At 37.8% G+C, this 22964-nt stretch overlaps 6 protein-coding genes across 6 annotated transcripts; 5 read left to right on the top strand and 1 right to left on the bottom strand.

Annotated features, from left to right (window-relative positions):
* Positions 1 to 608: 608 nt before the first annotated feature.
* Positions 609 to 1962, top strand: GCK72_011735 (uncharacterized protein; the record flags this gene model as incomplete). The annotated part of the gene is made up of 4 exons (XM_003100835.2): positions 609 to 709; positions 753 to 980; positions 1145 to 1744; positions 1812 to 1962. The coding sequence occupies 4 exons, from the start codon at positions 609 to 611 to the stop codon at positions 1960 to 1962; spliced, it is 1080 nt and encodes a 359-aa protein (XP_003100883.2).
* A 1102-nt stretch (positions 1963 to 3064) lies between these two features.
* GCK72_011734 (uncharacterized protein) lies at positions 3065 to 5821 on the top strand (the record flags this gene model as incomplete). The annotated part of the gene is made up of 5 exons (XM_003100765.2): positions 3065 to 3301; positions 4141 to 4317; positions 4372 to 4491; positions 4539 to 4832; positions 5546 to 5821. 5 exons carry the CDS (start codon positions 3065 to 3067, stop codon positions 5819 to 5821), a joined length of 1104 nt encoding a protein of 367 aa, XP_003100813.2.
* A 338-nt stretch (positions 5822 to 6159) lies between these two features.
* Positions 6160 to 10419, top strand: GCK72_011733 (uncharacterized protein; the record flags this gene model as incomplete). The annotated part of the gene is made up of 9 exons (XM_053728647.1): positions 6160 to 6294; positions 7675 to 7893; positions 8141 to 8236; positions 8285 to 8625; positions 8789 to 8878; positions 9033 to 9390; positions 9437 to 9538; positions 10155 to 10217; positions 10267 to 10419. 9 exons carry the CDS (start codon positions 6160 to 6162, stop codon positions 10417 to 10419), a joined length of 1557 nt encoding a protein of 518 aa, XP_053588224.1.
* Positions 10420 to 10541: 122 nt separating this feature from the next.
* On the top strand, positions 10542 to 11913 carry GCK72_011732 (uncharacterized protein; the record flags this gene model as incomplete). The annotated part of the gene is made up of 6 exons (XM_053728646.1): positions 10542 to 10583; positions 10633 to 10749; positions 10804 to 10988; positions 11334 to 11496; positions 11545 to 11700; positions 11746 to 11913. 6 exons carry the CDS (start codon positions 10542 to 10544, stop codon positions 11911 to 11913), a joined length of 831 nt encoding a protein of 276 aa, XP_053588223.1.
* A 494-nt stretch (positions 11914 to 12407) lies between these two features.
* GCK72_011731 (uncharacterized protein) lies at positions 12408 to 18581 on the bottom strand (the record flags this gene model as incomplete). The annotated part of the gene is made up of 10 exons (XM_053728645.1): positions 12408 to 12644; positions 13024 to 13173; positions 13330 to 13605; positions 14420 to 14734; positions 15435 to 15769; positions 16907 to 17417; positions 17721 to 17862; positions 17937 to 18066; positions 18409 to 18488; positions 18535 to 18581. The coding sequence occupies 10 exons, from the start codon at positions 18579 to 18581 to the stop codon at positions 12408 to 12410; spliced, it is 2223 nt and encodes a 740-aa protein (XP_053588222.1).
* A 282-nt stretch (positions 18582 to 18863) lies between these two features.
* On the top strand, positions 18864 to 22830 carry GCK72_011730 (uncharacterized protein; the record flags this gene model as incomplete). The annotated part of the gene is made up of 8 exons (XM_053728644.1): positions 18864 to 18894; positions 18960 to 19105; positions 19154 to 19270; positions 19437 to 19585; positions 19742 to 19892; positions 20524 to 20814; positions 21715 to 21936; positions 22672 to 22830. 8 exons carry the CDS (start codon positions 18864 to 18866, stop codon positions 22828 to 22830), a joined length of 1266 nt encoding a protein of 421 aa, XP_053588221.1.
* Positions 22831 to 22964: the final 134 nt, after the last annotated feature.

The raw sequence follows: 22964 nt of genomic DNA, 5'->3' as shown, positions 1-22964 counted from the left end.
TGCTTCGAACAAATATAATCATGCCTTGTTTTAGAATATTTTAAAAAATTCGACATCTATGCGTCTTTAAATTTGACGTTTTCTGCAATTTTCGATTGTTTTCGCGATTTCTGCTTAGTATTAATAGTGCATGTGAGTCGACATTCTCAGAACCCATATTCCCTCTGACCAACTATGCAAATGCGCTCTAGTGTATCATAATAATTTGAACGGTCCACGTATTGATTCTTCACCATCCACGACCCATCGTGTCTTTGGATTCGTACTCGTTCGTATTCGAATTTCTTCTCTCATAGCGTAAAACCAATCGTTTTCTATTTTTTCAATATATTTCTTATCTCAAAGAGAAATATATGGGCATTCCTATAATAATAGAAGATGCTCATTTTGAAGCGAGTTATGCGATAGTCCCGGATGACAAGTATGCATGTATTTATGTATGTCAGTGTGTTACCTTGTCAGTGTATAACCTTAATATCTGCATTGTGCAAAATCCCGTGTCTCCAACTTCCGAGTTCCGGGGTTTTTCAGTTCCGGCTTCCTTCTTCCTTTTTCGAAAATTTTACTTCCGCACAGCTCAGGAACTTCCCTTTAATTTTCAGCTCTCAATGACTTCGTTGCTGCAACGTCCGCCGCATAAATTCCCATTATTGAAACTTCCATTTCTGGCAATGGAAAACGTTTTTTTATGTATGACTCATTTGGAACTGTGAGTTTTTTTTCGTCTATTTCACCCATCATTTAACTTTTAGAGTCGACATCTCTCTGTGCTCGAAAAAGTGCAAAAATTTGGTGAAGTCCGGACGAAAACGACCATCGACCTATTTGGACATCGAACTCAATTGGATTCAGCTGCAGATTTATTTGTATGATGCGAATGACGAGGATATTGTGTCTGTCTGGGATTTCAGCAAACGAGTAGTAAGGAATAGGAAAAGCGTGCAGTGGTGGAAGTTGAATGGGCTGGAAGGATACACAAAGTGAGAAATACATACATATTAGACAGTTCTGACAACTGCGCTCCACCGAAATTACCTAGAAAAATGTTTTTTTTCTGAGTGTCTCACATAATTCTCGTTAGATTCAGTAGAGCGCGGTTGTAAGAAGCCTGCCACGCTATTACATAAATAAATGAGGTTTTCAGAAAACAAAGAGGCAATGAACGTCACTACCAATGCACTACAAAACAACCACTGGAAACCTCAATGGCCACCGTCATTTCCTATTTTTTCGAATTATTTCCAGACTGTTATGTGAAAAACATGACGCTCCAATTTATGTACAATGATTCACAGTGTCTACTACCAGTGTTAGCCGCGGTGAAAACTGTAGAAAACTTGAAAACGCACAACTACGATCGCATAGATCACATTAAGAACATCTTGCCGCACGTCACGATCACCAAAGCTTTTCAGACAAACTATAATGTGTGTAAGAATCCTTTGGTTTTGGAGAGCCTAGCATGTACAGAAATTATCTACTGTGACAACGCTAGATGGTTGTCCCCTGAGACATTTATGACATTAAACTGTAAACTTGTGGGATTGATGAAAGCAAGATTAACGGTAGAGGACATTATGAGCTACTTCAAGAAATGGAAGAATTCGACGGGAGACGAAATGAACAGACTGCAACACATGTTCATTATCTCAGAAGATATTGAAATCGGTCAAGGAGTGTTCAATGTTCTGGAGGAGCTTGGTGCTACTGCTTGGGATCCAGTAAAGAGAGCACGGTATTTTAAGTAAGTTTAAATTCTGGAAACGCAGAGAGTTTCTTTTCAATGTCAAGACGCTTTCATCCACTTTCAGATATCCAGAAGGTGACTTCATAGACTGTCAAACCGGTATGGACATCGAAAGAACTGATGGTCTCCTGGCCTCAATTATGCTACCCACTAAAAAAAAAGTTAGCATTATTGTTTGGAAGGATCGATTTCCGGAGCAACCTATTCGCCAATGATTCGACCTCCATTCATTGATTTTATGTTGTTATCAGCCTGTATGGACCTTTCCTGGGCTTGTTCTCCGTAATATCTCGAAAATCATGGGTTTTTTATATAAGATTGTTTTTTGTTTTCCATTTTGAATAATTCGAAACGTTCAATAAAAATTTCACATTTATATACATAAACTACTCAAAAGTTGTAGGTGTCGACCGGGGTCAACTTCTTTTCAGCTTATTGACATGAACAGACCTTATCAGCTGTAACAACGCTGTATGGTTGTCACCGAAGACGTTTATGGCGTTCGGGTAGTACCCATTTTCATAGATTTTCCATAAACGGGGTGAGAATTTTGGTATACAGTACCGCTCAAAAGTATATTAAGTTCTGCCTTTTTCAGTTGAAAACGCCAAACTTTACGATTGTGTCATGGTGATACTTATTGTCCTATCAAGTAGATTTTTAATGGATCGTACTGATCAAAAGTAGAGCTCCATTTTTGTAGTTGACAACTTTTTTGTACGGACACTCCCTAACAAGTTACGTATCGACAAAGTAATTTCTCCCTCAAAACGACCTATTTCAGTGCAAATTAGTGCGATTTTTGAGCTGTCCACTTAAAATGACTATAACTCTCTAGGGAGGTATACCCGCTGAATGCTACACACGATCAATGTCTGAATAACGGATTCCTTGCTGCAAACTGTTAACGCCAGACGGACGAAAAACGCTAAGGTCTTGCATAAAATTGCTAAATCTCTTCTCTTGAATACTTTTCAGTGTTCAGGTAATAAGCTATTTTCCTTAAAATTCACGATTTTTTTCATGTCCTATCTAAAAATTCTGTTCCAAAAGACGCTCCACTAAATCCTTCCTTCCCCCAAACCAAAAAATAAACGGTATCTTCCTTCGAATCTGTTCTGAAATGTTCCGAATCGTATATCCGATGAAAAGTCGCGATAAAAGTCGAACAGGCACCAATTGTTCCGTTTTGTTTTTTAAAATCGTTTTTTCGATCCCCCTCTAGATCAAATCTTGTCCAGACGGTGCGAAATGAAGGTATATAAGGGGACAGTGTTTTCTGGAAACATCGTTCCTAGTCCCGCCCTTTCCAACAAAATGCGTTACGACAAGCTGGATCATCAAAATTCTGGGACTTTCTTCGCGAAAAGTGCCTTGAAACGATATCTTCCTCTGGCTATTCTTACTGTACTAGGCGTCACATTGTACTGGTTGTACACAGGTGTGCCTGAAGGAATTCGTGGCGGATCCAGAGCATCGAGAAGGTCGGAAAGTGTGGGTGGAGCCGAGTCATGGGATACAATTGATGGAGAAGGATATCAGTTTAAGGAGGAGGTGAGTACTCTAGTCAGAAAAGATCCCAAATTTAGGATCGGATGGGTACTGTAGTCTGAAAAGATCCAGGGTGCTATAGGATCGGGAGATAGAGGTACTGTAGGTTGAAAAGATCCTAAACTTAGGATTTGGGGGTACAGTAATTCGAAAAGATCCTGAATTTAGGATGCGGAGTACTGTAGGTTGAAAAAATCCTGAATTTAGGATTTGGGGTACTGTAATTTGAAAAGGTCCTAAATTTAAGATCCGGGGATTCCGCATTTTGAAAGGATCCAGGGTGCTATAGGATCGGGAGAGAGGGATACTGTAGGTTGAATCGTGGGGTACAGTAATTTGAAAAGATCCTAAATTTTGGATCGGAGGGGTACTGTAGTTCGAAAAAATTCTAAATTTAGGATCGTGGGGTACTGTAGGATCGGGAGAGAGCTCGAAGTGCTATTTTTCTCCTTTTGATGCAGATAACACTCAATTTTTTTCTCAATTTTTGGCCGAGTTTTTCAACACGTGGCCTAGAAAACCAAATTTTGGGAAAACCAGTCCCCGAGGACAAAAAAAGGTTGCTTTACGGCTTATTTTGATAGTTTTGAGTAAAAAATTTTTTTAACTAGTCCCTGGGCTGAGAAAGCTCTGCCACTGTCAGTTTTTTACATTTTTGGCGTTTCTATACTCTGAAAAAAATCCAAATTTTGAAAAAACTCGGCCACACTCAAATTTTGATGTTTTCCAGCAATTTTTGAGTTATTGTATGCCATTTTTTAACATTTACAAATTAAGAAAAGATACTAAATTTAGGATCCGGGGTACTGTAGTTTTAACCCATTTCCCCCCCCCTATTCCAGACCAACCAACTCCGTCTGGATCCCCGTTATGACCAACTCAACCGCCTTCCTCCATGTGGAGACCTCTCCTCCACCGGTGTCCAACAAGACGTCACAAATCTGATGGAAAGTGTCAAAAAGCAGTTTTCCGATTGTATCACACCAATTGTGAATCAGTGGAAGGGGCGCGCTAAGGAGGTAGGCTTACAGAATTTGTAAATAAAAAATTTACCAAAGTTTCAAAATTTTTAGATGAACATCGAATGGGTGTCCAAGGCAGCAATTTGTGATAAGCTTCCAATTTTTGAGGATTTGAAAGTGATACCATTCAACAATCAGCATGAGACGAAATGGGCGGTTCTTCCAAAATGTGTAAGTTATGGGCGGTACCATATGGTTTTTCAAAAATAATTTTTCAGAAAGAAGAAAATATTCTTGTCACCCTGGGCGTCGGGCATGACACCACAGCCGAAGAACGGCTCAACCGCACGATTCCAAACACAAAATTCTATGGAGCCGACCCGATAATCGAGCCGAATCGTCAAATGTACTCTGCCTTTGGGAAGTTCTTCCCATTTGCCATTGGAAAACAGCCAGGATTCACCAAGTTTAGAGTTTTGCCAAATCAGAATCAAAAGACAAGGAAGTATATCTATCAGGATGTGACGACGATTCCATTTTTGTACTTTTTGCACGATATTTTGAAGTTGCAGGTGAGTACCATATTGTCAAAACCAATATACCATTGATCCATACTTGCGGTACCATATGTTTTCTAGCTGGAAGTACGAAGTACCATTTTAATAGATTTACAGTTATGGTACTATCACACCGATCTTTTGGTACCATCAGTACCATGATTTTGGTCTGAACAGGAAAAACGCGCCGAAGGCACGCCAGAACGCCACAAATTGCTTTTAAAGCAACGATTTTTGGTTTGTAAAACTGTCTTGAACCCTAGAGAAACTGAAGTCTAGAGAAACTGAGTAACGCGCCAAAGGCACGCCAGACAAGTCTAAACCAACTGTCTATGAATGGAAAATATGGGAAAACCACAATTTTTATGTAAAAGACGCAAAAATTTCGGTATTTTCGATCGAAATTCGCCAAAAAATGAGCTACTTTGATTGGGTTTTGGTTTTAAAACTGAAAAAAAATTCTAGGCGATTTCGGAGCCAAAAAATGATATAAAATTTGAATTTCTTACCCATGATACCATAATTCCGATTTTATAACTGTAGAACCAAGACTTGGGTGTTATGGTACAATATGGTTAAATGGTTCTGCAATTTTGGTACTATTAATGGTAATACAGTTCTGATAGCTAGGTACGACGTTATAAAGTTAAAATCCAGGGCATGGCACTGTAAAGTATGGCGCCTTTGCAGTAACTTTTTACTCTAGATTACTGTAGTACCATTTCCAGAAAATCGACTTCGCCTGGATCGACATCGAGGGCGGTGAATTCGAGTTCCTCGACCAAATCCACCATGAAGTGAAATTCTGTCAATTCAACCTGGAAGTTCACTCGCGTTTCGCTCCAGCCGGCGCACAAGTGTTCCATGATTTCATTTTCAAAGTTTTGGAGCAGCAGAAGTATGTATTCCTTCAATCAATCAATACGGGGACCGGAGTTCATCGAATGTTCTTCTTGAATGTAGAGGATAGAGAGTGTTTGGCGAAGTATTTCAATAACTATTGAGTTTATTAGGCTTAATTGAAATTTATGTTAATTATAAATAAATTAATTGGTTATTAAACGGACTAATGATCTGAATGGGGTTTTTAGTACATCCAAATGTCATCTTATAGCAAATTTCACGCTGATTCCGAATCTGCAATCAAATCTTGCATTGAGACAAAATAGCTAGACCCCGCCTCCCATAAAATTTTAGTATTAGCAATACTCAATTTTTTTCTGTGAATCTCTTCACACATTTGTTGTTTGTTGGTGAAACTAGTTTAATAAAATTTCTCTCGTTTTCACAATTTCCTTTTATTTCACCATTCAAACCGATCATAATACAACTATTTCCAGAAATGAAGTTACTCATCGTCGTGCTCTTTGTCTTCAGTGCTCTCCAATTAATCTCTGCTGTCATTTACTGTGATGATCGTGGAATCTGTGCAGGAAGTCTGAAAGCAGACGAGGATACTCATCCAAGTGTTATAAATGTTTTAGTGCAAAAATTACTCATGCTAATTTCAACAAATAGTTTGCTATACATGCTCTCTCACTTATTTCTGTAATCTGTTTAAACCCAGCTGAACAATGATTTCTTGTTTCTGTTGATTGTCTGATCGTAACTTTTTAAATTTTAACATTCCGGCTAAAAACTGAACTGAGATACTGTTTCATTATGAATTTCATTTACTTTCTCATAAAGATCTCTACATTTCGATACCAAAGCGACTAAAACCCAATTTACTTTCCAAAATAGGCATTTGATTCTCTTCCACCAAATCTTCTTTTGAGTGAGGAAAACGAGAATTGTGGCGTTTAGAGCAATTATTAGCATTGAGCGTTAATAATAAATGTTTCTTAGAATCTTCTGAAGTATGGAAATCTCAAATATGACTTCAGTCTTTTTTTAATGAATTCTATTAGCTCAACCCAGATCTTACAACTGCGCTCCATCGAAATCCCCTTGAAAAATGTCTCTTTTTCTCTGATTGTGAGTCCCTCCATTTTGCACACAATTTTCATTGGTTTCGGTAGAGCGCGGTTGTAAAACGTGTGTCGTGCTAATAAGCCGAATCGTATTATATCATACACCTAGAACTAGTGAGATCTATATTTTTGGACCCTTAAAATTTTGCTATCGTCATTGCCAGTTTCCTCAGACCCCCACCAACCCAGATTCCGCCATAAATCACCCCTTCCTCACATTAAAATTTAGTCTTAACAATAGTTACACCATTTCAATTCTTGTTTTCTCTGATTCTCTCTCTTCTATGTGTCACAGATATAAAAGAGAGAAGGGGCAACACATCGGTTGTTTGTTGGTTCAATTTCTCACTTCTTCTTTTTATGAGAGAAATAGTGAGAAATAAACATTTTCTAACTTTCTTTTTCACAAGTTCCATAAATTTTACCATTCAAATCGAGCGAAATAATTTTTTTTTTCCATTTCTTATAATTTTTTTGTTTGAAATGTAGTATTCGATGTAGTTTCCATAGTCTTATAGAACATTGCTCATCTTTGAATTCATCGATTTTTCAATTTTATTTTCAGATTGTCAAACCGAGCATCATTGACGCTCGTCAATAATGGGAGTAAGATACATTTTTTTTTAACTAAAAAAGTTTTTTTTTGGGAATCCCTTCTTTTTTTGCTATTTCTGATACAAAAATGTTCAAAGTTGTTTGCGATCTTGGAGGTTTCATTCAAATATTTGGCTCCGCCCCCATAACAAATAGTCCGACGCACCTATAAAAGCGATGTGAGCAAAAAATACTGCTCCGGCTCCTGTTTTGTAGGCGGAGCTTAACATTTGAATAAAATCTTCGAGTCCCCAAACACCCTTGTCCTAAATAAGCTCTGTGTGTCCCAGGTTGGTCATTCAACGTTTCGTGATCGTGCAGAAGCAGAAAGTCATCTTGCCTCTCGGTCAAAACGTTCAAATGAGAGTAAAACAAAACCCGGCGGAATTCGTTTGAAGGAAGGAGACGTTCACCCACAGTCTGGTATCCTTCCCGACGATCCGGTTGGTATGAAATGGGGCCCGATTCCGGCGGTATGGAGCGGGGTTTCTGCCGGTTTATACTCCTCAGTAAGTTGTTTCTTGAGACACTCCCTGAATTTGGTAGAGTTATTAACACAGCACGCATCTTACAACTGCGCCTTACCGAATCCGAAGAAAATTGTGTGCGAAATTGAGAGACTCAGAGAAAAAGCCTAGTACGTGATTGATTAGAGTGTGATAAGCATAAGCACTAAATTGAAATGTATGAGCTGTCCCCTTAAAATGACCATAACTTTGTAAATATAAAAAAGCGCCTTATTTATTAACTTTTCAGAATCCCCCTCTCGACAAAGCTAAACTGGCTGCCGAAACTATTATAAAAATAATAACGAGAAAATTGAGAGATTGTGAAGATATTTCCTATCAAGAAGTGAGTTTCCGAAAATGTTTTAATATTGCAAAGCTGCTTTTGTTTCAGAGAGCTCTTGAACGGATTTCGGTTGAATTATCAACAATACGAGAAGCGGTAAACAGTATATGCGACAACAACATCGTTGATCAAGACTACCATGAAAGATATAATGAAGTGATAGAGCAAGTCAAAAAGACCAAGAAATATATTGAGAAATTGGAAGAACTTCAACTCTCTGACTCTAGTCGAGACTATGAAGATTTTGATCGTCAATATCAGGATGATGCATACAACCTCAAGGAACAGTTGAACGATTTGTCAATGGAATGTAAAAGAGCTTTAGAAAGCAACGAAGATTTCGAAATGTTAATGAAGCCTATGAAAACTTCTACTCCAGTCATGCATAGGTATGCTGAGCCTAAAATTGTTTTAAAAAACGCATCGCGTTCCTCAGTTCTCATAAAAATGACAAATTTGTGAGGTTGCCTGAGTGACAACCACACTTTTTTCAAATATTGCAAATCTAAAAAATCCGATTTCCTTATATTTGTTGAAAACCTTATTTTACAGCTCTCCATCCTCACCTCTCCAAAATCTCTCCCACCTTCAAGAAGTTCTCGGAAAGTCAATTGCGCCTACCACAACTTCTACCCCAGCCGTGTATGTTGAAATTGTAAAAAAGCGTTAGTACCGTCCAGTGTGTGGTTTCGCGACCGCATTAAGAAATTTCCTGAGAATTGTGCGCTGACCCGTTTCAGAAAATATTTGCAAATATAAAGAAAAAAGGAAACTGGCATATGTTCTCCTTTTTCAGATATACTTCATTTATTTCCCAAAATCCATCTCAACTTCAAGAAGTCCTCGAAGAATTTTGCAAAGACGTCATTCAGTTTAGCAAGCAACAGTTCAAAACTCTAAAACTTTCAAATACTGATGGATCGAAAGCCTACGCTCTCAGTCGTTTTCTGAAAATTGAATCAGATATTCTCAATTTTCAAATGAAACTAGCTCTGGAGAGCTTGAAAAGTCCTGATAGTGAGCTGGAGAAACCCATTTTTGGTCAAATTATTTCAGAAGTATCCCATAGCAATCAGAAGATAATTGAGGCTCACTTAGACAGCATGAAACGAGGAATTGAAAAAATGACTTTATTGAAGTCAATTGGCACTTCGGTGAGTTTTCCCTTTAGTACTAAAAAAAACCAACTAATTTTTGTAGACCGCGTCGAATTTTATCCCTGAATTGGCATTTTGGGTGTTGTCATTTCAAAATATTAATGAGAAGCTGTTGTCGATGGGGATCGAACCAATTGTTGGAGAAGTAAGTATAGAAGCTTCAGTTAGCGTGGACACGGACCTACGCGCTGAGAACAAGCGGCGAAACAGTTTGGGCATTTCAGTGGCCGTGGAACATTCTAGAAATGTCACTTCGAAAATATTGATTTTTCAGGGTTCCGTCGTTTTTTTCTACCATTTTTGTAGTGTTCCTATCAATTTTTGTCGTTTTCTATCAAATTCATTGAAAAAACCGAAAAAAAATGAGCGAAAATAGCGACAAAACTCGAAAAAGTCAACATGGCCGAAGTCGAGAATTTCTAAGCTACCGAAATGCCCAAACTCACCGGCGATCGCTTTCAGCGGGTTTCAGACCGATTTTCAAAATTCTTTCGATATGAAAATATGAACTCACACGTTCTCATACATTATTGTATAAAACTATCAGAGTTTACCTTAGTCCACCTTTAAGCGCGTAGAAAAACTCTTACCCTCGTTTCAAGTAGCCAAAGATCCCTATTTTGCACTGAAAACAACTATGTATTATTGATTTTTAATAGCACCTACTGTAGTTGAACTCTAGATCGATCTGACTGATTCGTGGTAGCTCCAAAAATATGGATATAACGACACACTGATAGACAGTAATTTAACTTTTGCAGGATGACAACTCATTCGATCACCAGAAAGCTGATGAGATTTTACGTCTTCTGTTTGGAATTCGGGTATACTTACTTTTTTAATTTAGTGCAATCATAACATTACAAATTCCAGATGTACCAGTCAAAAAATGAAACTATACCGAGTTGCCCTTACGAAATTTCAAGGCTATTGAAAAACATCGACCAGTTGAGAGTTATCGATTACAATGAATGTATTGAGAAGAAAGAGGCGAGGAAGCAATTGCATGAACTTTTCAAACTTTAACTGTATAAATGATAATATTTTCTTATTTATCGTTTTATAATTTGCCAGTTGTTTTTTTCAACTTGCTATATCTCAATCAATTATTGTCTTTTTTGAATGTTTAATACCAGATTTTAGAAACAATGGCTGACGATAATGCTGGGATTCATATTAATGCTGAGAGGGTAATTCTAGAAATGTTTGTTTATAATAGTATAGTTTTTTTTATTTCAGGAAAACGCAGCCGTGAAACTAAGGAATGCCATGGCAGCTTACTTAGAACATGAACAAACTCTTTTGCAACTCAATGCGTTTTTAGCAAGAATGCACGGTATCAATCTGGACCGTCAGGTAACTTATTATAAACGAAATGAGAAAAGCAATTAAAATGAGTGAATTTTTTAGGAAAGAGAAGTGAGGAACCTCTATCTTCAGGAGATTCATCCGAAGATGTTGGAGATTCGAGAAATTAGAGAAAATCATACGGAGGAGGACCCGCTGGGTGCTCCGTTTGTCGAGTTGATTGAGCAACTGACGAACTCTGAGTTAAATGCCGATGAGGATGAACTTAACGCCAGGAAAGAGAGATTGTGAGTTTTCTTACTTTAGGACTGGATGTTTGGAATCGGCACTATTTGAAACATCTAGATGTTAGGGTAATTGGGAGTCGTGATTAAATGGCGTTGGCTTTACAATTATACCAAAACATTTGTGATAGCCCCATTAAATAGAATCTGGAGCTTCATTTCTTGCCTGGTCACACTGCTATAAAGATATATTTTCAATTTTAATATTTCGTCTGTTGGCAACATTGTCTTACGGTATTTGGTTTTGTTTTAGACCAATTCTAATACGGGTGGTTTTGATTTTACGAATATTATATACACGAAAATTATTTTCTCCTGAGCTTTGCTCTCAAAATGCTACCTTTTTAGACTCGCCTTAGCAGCCGAGGTCTGCGAGAAACTAGGGGGGATCCAATTCCGTCTTCACTCTGTCATTGGCCCTTACACCGAGAGAATTCACCTCGAAATCTTCCAAAACTTACTCACAGCTTATGGAGACCTCCTGCAGGTTCAAGAAGGGGTTTTGAATTGGGTAAGTGATCTATTTTTAATTAGCTTTATTTAAATTAGTAATTTGTAGTACCACGGAATAGAGCATGGTAACAATGAGACGACTGTCCATGAGAAAATGAACTGCGGGGCGAAGATAACTGGGACAATTATCTTCTTTTTGACCGAAGTGACATTGAAACTGCCAGGATTTGATATTGAGCCTAATCGACGGGATGATATCAATGTAAGTTAGTAATTAACATTATTAAACCAATGTTTCATCTTCCAGGACATAATCAATCGCTCTATCCGCCTATACATCCCTGAACAGTTCTTCGAGTTTGTTCGAGCTCTTGCCAATAACCAACGTCTGCCGAATTTGGAGAATTCTCTTGAGGAAAGTCGTGTCACGATTAATTCGCTAGTAGACGATATCGAGGGACTAACTAATTATTGATTTTTGAAAATGTCCTTATTTTTGTTAGATGCTTGTTGAAACGGGTAACTTTGATGCACTATATTTTTCGAGTTCAGTAATTGTTTCTTTTTCACTTTTAAGTCATTTCAAAGCAATGACTAAACCCCAAATGAATATACTTATAATAACATTTTTGAGGTCTTGACTTACTTACTTAGTCGATCCGTTCTTCGCTAATTTGGTGTGGGCGGGAAAGTGAAGTTGCAGATTTTGATAAACTATAATTTTTGAATTAAAGTTTCTTTATATTACTCTAAGTCTACAAAAAATTGTCAACTATCATCTTATATCTAATCTATTCTAAAACAGTCGAAAGAATACAACAAAAATCCAAAACTGAAAATATAACAAGGAAAATGAGGAGATTGAGCAGAATTTCAGCGGTAAAATCTAGAAATAGACCCGTCAGACACAAAAATAACAAAAAACCTGAAAAACTCAAATTTAACAACAAAAATCAAAAAATTCAAAAATTATTTCTTCGGTTTCTGAGCAGTTGCCGGATGCGCCGCGCCTGTCAACGTCCTCCGGGATAATCGAATATTTCCAGTATGTTCGTCACGTCCGAACCACGTCGTGCTCATTTTATCACCAATTTTCAGTCCGAGTACTTCGGGATGTCGGATTGGGTTGAGACTCAGATGGTTGTTATTCATAAAGATACGTTGGGAGCTGCCAGGCAGGGTGACAAACACTCCGCGGTCCACGATCTGAAAAATGCTTCATAATTTTCAGATTCAGTGCATTTCCCGCTTTCAAATAAGTATAATCATGCCTATATTCCAAAAATTTGAATTATTGGGTCTCGTAGCGACTTTAAAGGCGCATAAGATGAAAAATCTCAAATCCGGCGAAAATTGGGCATGATTATACTTTTCTGGAAGCTGAAAACGTGCTGAATATGGAAATGGCAATGAAAATTGATTTGAGGAACAATTTCTTTTAAATTCAAAAAATTCAAAAAAATTTTTTTTTCGAAATTTTCAAATCATTCCAACTTTAACAATTTCCACTCAATTTCCACGATATTTAGCTCAAAATGATCCTCCTCTCTTTCAATTTCAGATTTTCAGCCAATTTTCCCCATACCTCCACAATCTCCGCCTGCACAATAGATCCAAACGCAAAGTCCAAATTTCCATGAGTCTCCAGCACCTCTCCCATCATATCCATCGCTTTTTGCAGTTTTTGCTTGTTTTGTGCCAACAGGGAAATGTTATTCTCGTCTTCAGCGGAAATCTGGAACAAAATGTTTTTTTTGAAAAAACAAATTTTTCAGCCAAAAAAAAATTTCAGACAAAAAAAATTTCAGACAAAAATGTTTTTTGTTTAAAAACCGCATATATGCATTCCAAACACGCTGAAATCGAATTTCTCATTCATTTTCCGCCTCACCTTCACGCCGGTCTCCGCCTCGATCAATTTACAATTATATCCATTATTTCGGAACAAAGTGACACGTTTATGCGGTTCAATTCGTATCGATTGGATGATGGGTACTGTAGTTTTGAACTCTTCACGCGGTCGATCTCTCATTATATTCATTTTCGATAAGACGTGATCGATTCCAGAACGGGCGGCCTGGAGACTCTCTTTCAGCTGTTGACGTGTGAGTCCATCGTTTTTCACGTCGAGTTGGGCGGCGGTGAAGCCATTTTTCGTTCCGGCGATCTGAAATATAGTTATACTTCAGTGTGCATTGAAAAATACAAAAAAAAATGAAAAAATTGACAAAAATCGGAAAAATTTGAAATTATAGACTAAATTTGACAAGATGGCCTAGAAATCTCAACCTGGTGGCCTAGAAATCCAAATTTCTGTTTTCATCTTGCTATTTTTGAATTCTGCATGTCAAGAGCTTTCAAATAAGTATAATCATGCCTAGATTCATAAAAATTCAGAAACTTGGGCTCGGTGACCTAGAAATTTGCATTCGGTGGCCTAGAAAACCGATTTTTTTCGTCATGAAATTAATACTACCAGATTCTGCTCGCCGAGAGCTTTCAAATAAGTATAATCATGCCTATATTTGAAAATTTCGAGAAAATTGAAAAATTTTGTGTCAGGAGGAGTCAAAATCTGAAAAATCTGAAATTGGTCATGATTATACTCATTTTGAAGGTCTCGTCAGGCTGAGTTCAAATTTTCAGTTTTTGGAGAATTCGGACGAGAACTGTTCGAGTTACAGTGGGAAAGGTTAGAGCGCAGAGAAATCAGACACTCTGTTTCTCTGCGTCTCTCTCACCTTAAATTTTCAAAAAGCTAAATTTTGTTGTTTTCATCGTGTTTAGCTCGCAGTGAGGTTTCAGAAAAGTACAATCACGCCAAATTTTGCTTTCAGTTGAGTCCCACCACGAAAACTACAGTACCCCGAATGGATTACTGTAGTTTTCGCGGCGAGACCCAACTTGTTCCAAACCATATCTTGATTATACTTTTCTGAGAGCTCTCGACGCGCTGAATTCACTTATTCATATTTCGAGACCTTAAAATCCATATCCCCAGCGTAATCTTCGATTCCCAGAATATCGGTGAGCACTTTATACTTCGAATCGGGCTCATTTTGATCTGTAATCAATCCGATCGCCACACCGGCCGCCGCACTTTTCATCGGGACACCCGCATCGAAAAGAGCCAATGAGCCACCGCAGACAGAGGCCATCGACGATGAGCCATTGGATTCAAGTACTTGGCAAGCAAGACGTGTCGCATATGGAAAATCTTTGGGGAACAGATTTTTGAGAGCTTTTTCAGCCAATGCACCATGTCCGATTTCACGACGATTCGAGGAACGCGAGATCTGGAAAAGTTTTGTGTGAATAATAGCTGAAAATTGAGTGTTTTCTGCAAAAAATGGGAAAAATAGCGATGGAATCGATCCTATGGATCCTATAGCTACATACAGTAACCCGATCCTAGCCAGGTAATCCTAGGAAGTCGATCCTGCAGCTACAGTACTCCCGGATCCTACAATTTCGATTTTTGATCCTATAGCTACAGTAACCCGACCATGAAAAGGTGATCCTAGGAAGTCGATCCTATAGCTACAGTACTCCCGATCCTAAATTTAGGATCTGTTCAAACCACAGTACTCCCCCATCCTAAATTGAGGATCTTTTCGAAATTTCCATTTCGAAAAGTCAAAAAATGACTTAAAACAACCCAAAATTGCTGAAAAACATTAAAATTTGAGTGTGGCCGAGTTTTCCCAAAATTTGGATTTCTAGGCCATGGGTCGGAAAACTCGGCAACGTGCTTTTTGGGTGGTTTTTTGTTGTCTGGGGACTAGTTTTCCCAAAATTTGGTTTCCTAGGCCATGAGTAAAACTCGGCTACGGTGAAAATTGAGTGTTTTCAGCATAAAAATGGGAAAAATTGGGCTGGAATCGAATTCTCCCAATCCTACAGTACCCCGGATCCTAAATTTAGGATCTAGGGTCACTTTTTGATGTAAAATTTGAATTTTAGTCTCATTTTTCAGCATTTTCAGCATTTCCTCACCCCAACTTCATTAATCGCAAAACTCGGGAACTCATAGTGCAACATGAACGACTTCTTCCTCTGTGATCCTAACAACTGAGCCACCGAATCCGGATGGAATGCGGCGGTGGGTGAATCGAAGGTTACTGTAGACATGACTTGTGTCTGTCCTCTCTGAAACATGGAGCATCCATGGAGCTTCTTATACATGTCCACTTGAATGGTAATTGGTCGAAAATCTGTGATCTTTCGGCCATCACAACGGATGCCTGTGTTGAGAACGGTCTCTCGGAGAATCTGTTTGACGAGGGCAGAGTAGCATGGGTAGATGTCCTGAGGGCTGTGGGATTGGAGTTCTGGAAAATTTTCAGTAGAAAATAAGCCAGAAATTCGTCTTAAGCAGCCAAAACTACCCCTAGACACGATTTTTAGACGTTTTCAAAAATTGTGAAATTATAAAATATCCTAAATTTAGGATCCGGATTACTGTAGTTTCATAAGATATTAAATTTAGGATCCGGATTACTGTAGGATCAATTTTGTTCGATTGCAGCGCTATTGTTCCCATTTTTATGCCGAAAACACTAAATTTTCATCATGGCCGAGTTTTTCAACGCGTGGCCTAGAAATCCAAATTTTTGGAAAACTAGTCCCCGGGCTCAGAAAGCTCTACCACTGTCAGTTTTTGACATTTTTGGCGTTTCTAAAACCTAAAAACAACTAAAAAAAACACCAAAAAAGCACATGGCCGAGTTTTCCGACTCATGGCCTAGAAAACCAAAATTTGAAAAAAAACTAGTCCTCGAGCTCAAAAAACTTCAAAAATGACCGAAAATCACTTCGATAATGTTGGCAACATCTCCGCTATGCCAGAAATGACGAAAAAGTACTAAAAATTAGTCTAAGGAGTAGTTTTGGGTGTTAAAAACGGATTTCCAGCTTATTTTCTACCTAAAACCCACTCAACTTTGAAATTCTCTATTTCGGGATTTCAAAGAACGGGAGATTGGATGAAAATTGGGTATTTTCAGCACAAAAACGGCAAAAATAGCGCTGAAACCCAATTTCAAGCTCTCTCCCGATCCTACAGTACCCCGGATCCTAAATTTGGGATCTTTTCAAACTTTCAGCAAAAAATGGGGAAAAAAAGCGCTGGAATCGATCCTATAGATCCTATAACTACAGTAACCCAATCCTAGTCAGGTGATCCTAGGAAGTCGATCCTGTAGCTACAGTAACCCAATCCTACAATTTCGATTTTGGATCCTATAGCTACAGTAACCCGATCCTAGAAAAGTAATCATACAAAGTCAATCCTATAGCTACAGTAACCCGATCCTAGAAAGATGTTCATATGAAGCCGTTCCTATAGCTACAGTAACCCGATCCTGTACCTACAATGGTGGATCCTATAGCTACAGTACCCCCGATCCTAAATTTAGGATTTTTAGTCCCAATTTTCTCGTAGAATTCGATTTTCCCCTCCTTTCTACCTTTACTCTCCACCACATCTCGATAAATCTTCTGAATCTCTTGATCCCTCGAAATCTTATCATGCGTCGAATCAGTCATCACATAATATACTCTCTCCGTGACCAATTCTCTCAGAATTTTCTCAATTTTTTCCAAATTTTTCGTCGGCAACACATCTTTCTCCACTCCCACCGCCATCTTTTCCATTGCCACGTGGAGTTTCTCCACATTCTCAAAAGCCACGTGGCACGCCTGCTCCAAGTGCTCCGCGGACACCTCTTTCCCGTCTAACTCAATCATAATCGTCTTCTGATTCTTTTTCATTGCAATTATCACGTCGAGAGAAGCTTCTCGAATCTCCTCTTGTGTCGGATTGATTTGAAATGTGCCACGTGACGACATTGTGACACGGAGAGCCGCCAGGGGGCCTGAGAATGGGGCGGAGGAGATGTGAAGCGCCGTGGAGGCGGCGTTGATTCCCAACATTATTTGATCGGCGTTCTCATCGAGTGCCAGCGGTTTGCAGATTACCTGGAATTGGAAAAAAAAATTTTTTTTTGAAACTTTTTTTTTGAATTTTTCCTATAACAACTCAATTTTTCAGCGTTCTTAATGCGAAAATTGAGCTCAGCACCTATTTTTCAGTCTAGTCGCAAATTGTCGTAAGATATGGTGCATTGCTCGGTGTTTGCGTACTTTTAGCGGTACAGTAATCCAGAAATTCAAATTTTTGGCTTGAAATTCAGGGAAAAAACGTCTAGAATCAAAATTTTATGATGAATCCGATTTTGAGCATAATTTCAGCTAATTTTCAGTTTTTTCTTCAATTTTTACCTGAGTCTCATAGGAATTCGTTGGCAAAAGTGGCCTAATCGACCTGTCAATAGCTCTGGAGATCAGAATTTCAGTATCCGATTGACTCAGTTCTTTTCGCAAAAAATTGGTGGGAATTCGGCCGATTGCTGATGCAGATGGGCTGAAATTACGAGGGTTTGACTGAAAATTTTCAGATTTTTTCAAAAAATTTTCAAAATTTTCCCCAAAACTCACCGATATTCGACTTGTAGAGGTACTCCATTACCGTCTCCTTGTTTCTCTTTTTTCTGAACTACTGTAGCCATGACGGCATTGTCTCCAGATGAGGCGACGACGGCGGATGACGCAAATCTGGCGATGTGACCTGGAAAATCGGGGTTTCGAGGTTTCTAGTAGGGATTTTAAATAAAATTCAAATCCCATGGAACTGGAAATGAGAAATTGAGTATTTTGGTATAAAATTTGAATTTGAAGTGCAAATTTTGAAGATTTCTAAAATTTCAAGAGAAAAGTGGCTCTAAAAACTTTTTGATGATAGGTTTGTCGTTTCTGAGTCAGTTTATTGCGTAGAATTCAAAAATCTGCATCTTTTCAGCTAAAAATCATAGTTTCTTGGTGAAAACTGACTTTTTTACATTTAATTTTGTAAAAATTCAAAAAAAGTTATTTGTTGTGTATTTTTTCAAAATGTTCAAATATTTCTCACCACTCTTCAACTCCAACGCATTCTTCCCATCAAAATCTACAGATACTGATTGTTCTCGACCGGCTAGACGATATTCTCGGCTGAAAATCTTAAATTTTTAAGTTTCAACTTCAAAACGGTACTTACGAGTGGAATCGCTTGGAAATTCGAAGTGGCAGTTGTGGAATTCGCATTTTTTGGTCTGAAATTTGTATTTTTAGTGAATTTTTAATGAAAAACGATTGAAAATTGAAAGAAAATTGGTTTTAAAAAATGCAACACGAAAATTTTTTTGAAATCGAGAATCACGCCAACAAATTTGCTGGCGCATTTCTCGCGAGTTAGCGCGATTCTCGTGAAGAAAAATTTATTTATTTATTTTAAAACAGATTGATTTCCACTCAAATCTCATCGATTTTCTTGGAATTTTTTTCTAAAATAGTGAAAAAATACTTGAATTTTATATTTTTACAGCTATGGAAGACGATGGGCCTCCGGGGAGTTCAGGTAAGCCCTTGGAAAACATTTTCTTCCAAAAAAAAAAAATTAAATCCAAATTTTTCCTGTTCCAGGCGGGTCTCGAGGCTACTGGAAGCAAAATTTGTATCTTTTACAAGAAAAAGCGCCGAAACCGAACGCCGTTCAGTGCCGTCGCGCGGTTCAACACAAACCACGACATTTCGGTGCGGAATTTCATGGATTAATTGATAGAAATGAGGTTTTTAAAGTAATTTCGGGCTGAAAATCATGATTCTGATGGTTTCAGGCGGAGAAAATGCTTCTGGAAGCCGGAGAAGGCTCATATTTGGTGAGGGAGTCGAATCGTTCAAGGGATGCGTGTACACTGTGTATGGTGTTCGATGGGAAGGTTATGAATTATAAAGTAAGAGTTTTGGAGAGGAAAATGGAGGAGAAAGCGTAAAAATCCGGAATTTTCATGCGAAAATTCGAAAAATTGAGTCATTTTCGATAAAAATTGATTTTTTTGTCGAAAAATTTCAATTTTTCAATGAAAAACTCGAATTTTCCCCTAAAAATCTAAATTCCAGCTCTACTACGACGGTCAATTCTATGTCGGCGAGAAGCGTTTCGATACGATGGATCTATTAGTGGCCGATGGGCTGATTTCGATGTTTGTCGATTTACACGCGGCAGATTATATCAAACGAATGGCTGATGAGGCGATTTATGAGGATAGGTGAGGGAAATGTGGATTTTGGAGTGAAAAATTGCTGAAAATAGTCGGAAAATCGTAAAAATGGCAAATTTTACACTAAAATAGTTAAAAATAGCCGATTTTTCTTCTAAAATCGTCAAAAATCACCCATTTTCCATCAAAATCTCAAATTTTCAGCCCGTATTCCCGATATACGAACGCGGCGACTACATCTGATAACATCGTCCGCCGTCCAGTGACTCGAGCCCACAATTTCTCGTCGTATACCTTCAAAGCGCCACATTATTGTGATTATTGTCGCAATTTCTTGTGGGGATTGGTTCATCAGGTAATTAACTATAATTACCGTAATTTTTCAGTCAAATTTTAAATTTCAACAGAAAAATTCAATTTTCCAGCAAAAATTCCTCTTCAAATCCAATTTTCTAGCGAAATTTGACCAAAAACTTCAATTTTTGCTGCTCAAAACCGACTTTTCACCTTAAAAATCGTCTCGAAACCCTCAATTTCACTTTTCCATCAAAACCAATAAAATCGGGCCTAAAACTCAATTTTAGCTTGAAAAAGCTCGATTTTTCAAGTTTTTGACACCAAAATCTTCATTTTTAGCCCATTTTATTGATTTTAAGCTGCAAAAACCGCCCAAACTTTTCTAAACGCGTCAAAGGCGCCCCAGAACTTGACTACTTCTAATAATGAGGTGACCAGAAACGCGTCAAAGGCGCGCCAGACCACTTCTTCTATGAATCCAAATGTCCCAGAGTATGGCGCGCCTTTGACGCAATCTGGTCATGAAAAATTGCAATTTTTGCTTGAAAAAACCTCAATTTTTAAGTTTTTATGCCAAAAATTCCTCAAAAATTGCTTTTTTTAACTCTATTTGACCTAAAAACTTCATTTTTCCCCCCAAAATTTCGATTTTAAGCTGTAAAAACCGCCCGAATTTTCCATTTTTCCAGGGAATGCGTTGCGAGGACTGTGGATTCGCCGCTCACAAAAAGTGCTCCGAGAAGACGCTTCAAGACTGTGTACCCGATTGTAAATACGTGAAACGAATGTTCGGAGTAGACATAACGACACTCTGTATGGCTCACGGAGCAGATATTCCACCGATTGTCTCCGTTTGTATTAATGAGGTGGAGACACGTGGATTGACTGTTGAAGGCATCTATCGAGTGTCTGGATCATATGATCATATGGAAAAGTTGAGACAACAATTCGATTCGAATCAGAATGTCGATTTGGCACAGGTAATGAGCCGAAAAATCGAGAGAATAGGAAAATCGAGAAGTCAAAAGTGCGCTGAAAATGATGAAAATCGGTCAAAAATTAGTTAAAATCAGCTAAAATCGCGTCAAAGGCGCGCCAAATCCAGCGAAAATTGACTGGAAATTGACATTAAAAAAGGGTTTTTTCGACTAAAATCTCACAAAAATCACGTCAAAGGCACCCCAGACACCCGATTTTCAGTAAATTTCCAGAAAAATCATCAAAGCACCTCCATTAGGGATCATTTTAGCACAAAATTTAAATTTAAATCTGAATTATCTTTACGACTCAAATTTCGACAACAATTTTCACGAAATCATATCAAAATCTGTCAAAAAATAAAGAAAATTGGCTGAAAACGGTCTAAAAACGTTCGAAATTGATTCAAATCGGTCAAATACAGATTTCAATGTTTGAAATTCGCTGAAAATAGTAGAAAATGCGATTTTCAAACTTTGAAATTTGAATTTGACCGATTTGAATCGATTTCAGACGTTTTTAGACCATTTCCTTCCAATTTTCTCGATTTTCTGACAGATTCCTAGATGAATTTGTGAAATTAAGCTTGAAAAATTTGTTTTTTTTTCTCATTTTTGCGGTAAGTCGAGTCGTAAAGATAAATTCAGAAATACATTTAAATTTTGTGCTGAAAAACCGCCAAATGGTGGTTTTTTAAAATGATTTTTCTGAAAATTGACTGAAAATCGCCGGATCTGGGGTGCCTTTGGAGAGATTTTTGAAAAAATTTTGATTGCCTATTTTTTTGATTTAAAAAAGTAGAAAAAAATCTCTGAAAATTGACTAAAATTAATGGGTTTTTCCAACAAAATCGCGTCAACGTCACCCCAGCCCCCGCAAAAGATTTTCAACCGAATTTGCAGGTAGCGGACATCCATACAGTATGCGGACTGCTGAAACTCTACTTCCGACTTCTCCCCCAACAATTGATCCCATTCAGTGTTCACAAACAACTTCTCGTCGCCTATCAAGAGACGAATCAACGGGCGACACACGAAAGAGAACGAGGATTGAGGAAGGTGATGATGGAATTGTCCGATGCGAATATCATCACACTTGGAGCCGTTTTGGCGCATTTGAAAAAGGTTTGGAGAGGTTTTTAGACGGGAAATTGATGGAAAATCGTGTTTTTAGACTGAAATTCAGTCGAAAAATTGAGAAAATTGGCTGAAAATGGTCTAAAATGAACGTTTTTCCTAATCTTTCAAAAATCGCGTCAAAGGTGCCCCAGACTGCACGATTTTCAATCAATTTCCAGAAAAATCGCTTTTCTGGTTGAAAATCATTTTTTTTAATGGTTTTCATAAAATTTTGAAGTAAACAAACTCGATTTTCGGCCCAAAAATACTGATTTTCGATACTTTCTAGCACGAAAATCTTGGTTTTACAGATATTATCAAAAAACTGCGAATTTCCATTTTACAGATCAATTTTCAAGTCGAAAACTTTTTTGACTGAAAAACTCATTTTTCACTCTAAAAATCCAATTTTTCACTCAAAAAATTCAATCTTTTATTCAAAAAATCCAAATTTTGACCGGAAAACATCAAATTTTCAGCTGTAAAAACAAGTTTTCTCTTGAAAATTTTATTTTATTTTTTCAGAATTTCAAATGAAAATCCTATTTTCATCTAAAAGGCCAATTTTTGCCTGAAAAATCCAATTTCGTAAATTTGCTCAAAAAAACAGGTTTTTGACACCAAAACCCAATTCAAGACTCATTTTTCTGCTAAAAAACCATTTTTCAGCTGAAAAACTCAGTTTTCCACCCAAAAAACTCAAAAACCCCCTAAATTTCCTAAATTTCCTCTCTATTTCAGGTAGCGGATCACAGTTCAAAAAACAAGATGACCGTCGAGAATCTCGCAACAATCTTCTCTCCGACACTCTTCTGTTCGGGTAGTATTCCAGCAATGCCCAATCATCAACTCCTCCATTTTCTTATCAATAATCCACGTGTCGTACCGAAACATCGTTAAACCACGCCCCCCTCCCATTTTCAGCACGATTTTTTGAGTTTTTGAGTGAAAAAACTGGAAATTTCGGCTGAAAATGAGCGATTTTTTTTTAATTTTCACTCTATTTTTCGGGTCGTTTTTGTGCATTTTTTCGC

This window comes from Caenorhabditis remanei, chromosome III (genome assembly GCF_010183535.1).
Source record: "Caenorhabditis remanei strain PX506 chromosome III, whole genome shotgun sequence".
Lineage (NCBI taxonomy): Eukaryota > Metazoa > Nematoda > Chromadorea > Rhabditida > Rhabditidae > Caenorhabditis > Caenorhabditis remanei.
The sequence above is the reverse complement of the archived record's forward strand: the minus strand, read 5'-3'. Positions and strand labels throughout refer to the sequence as shown.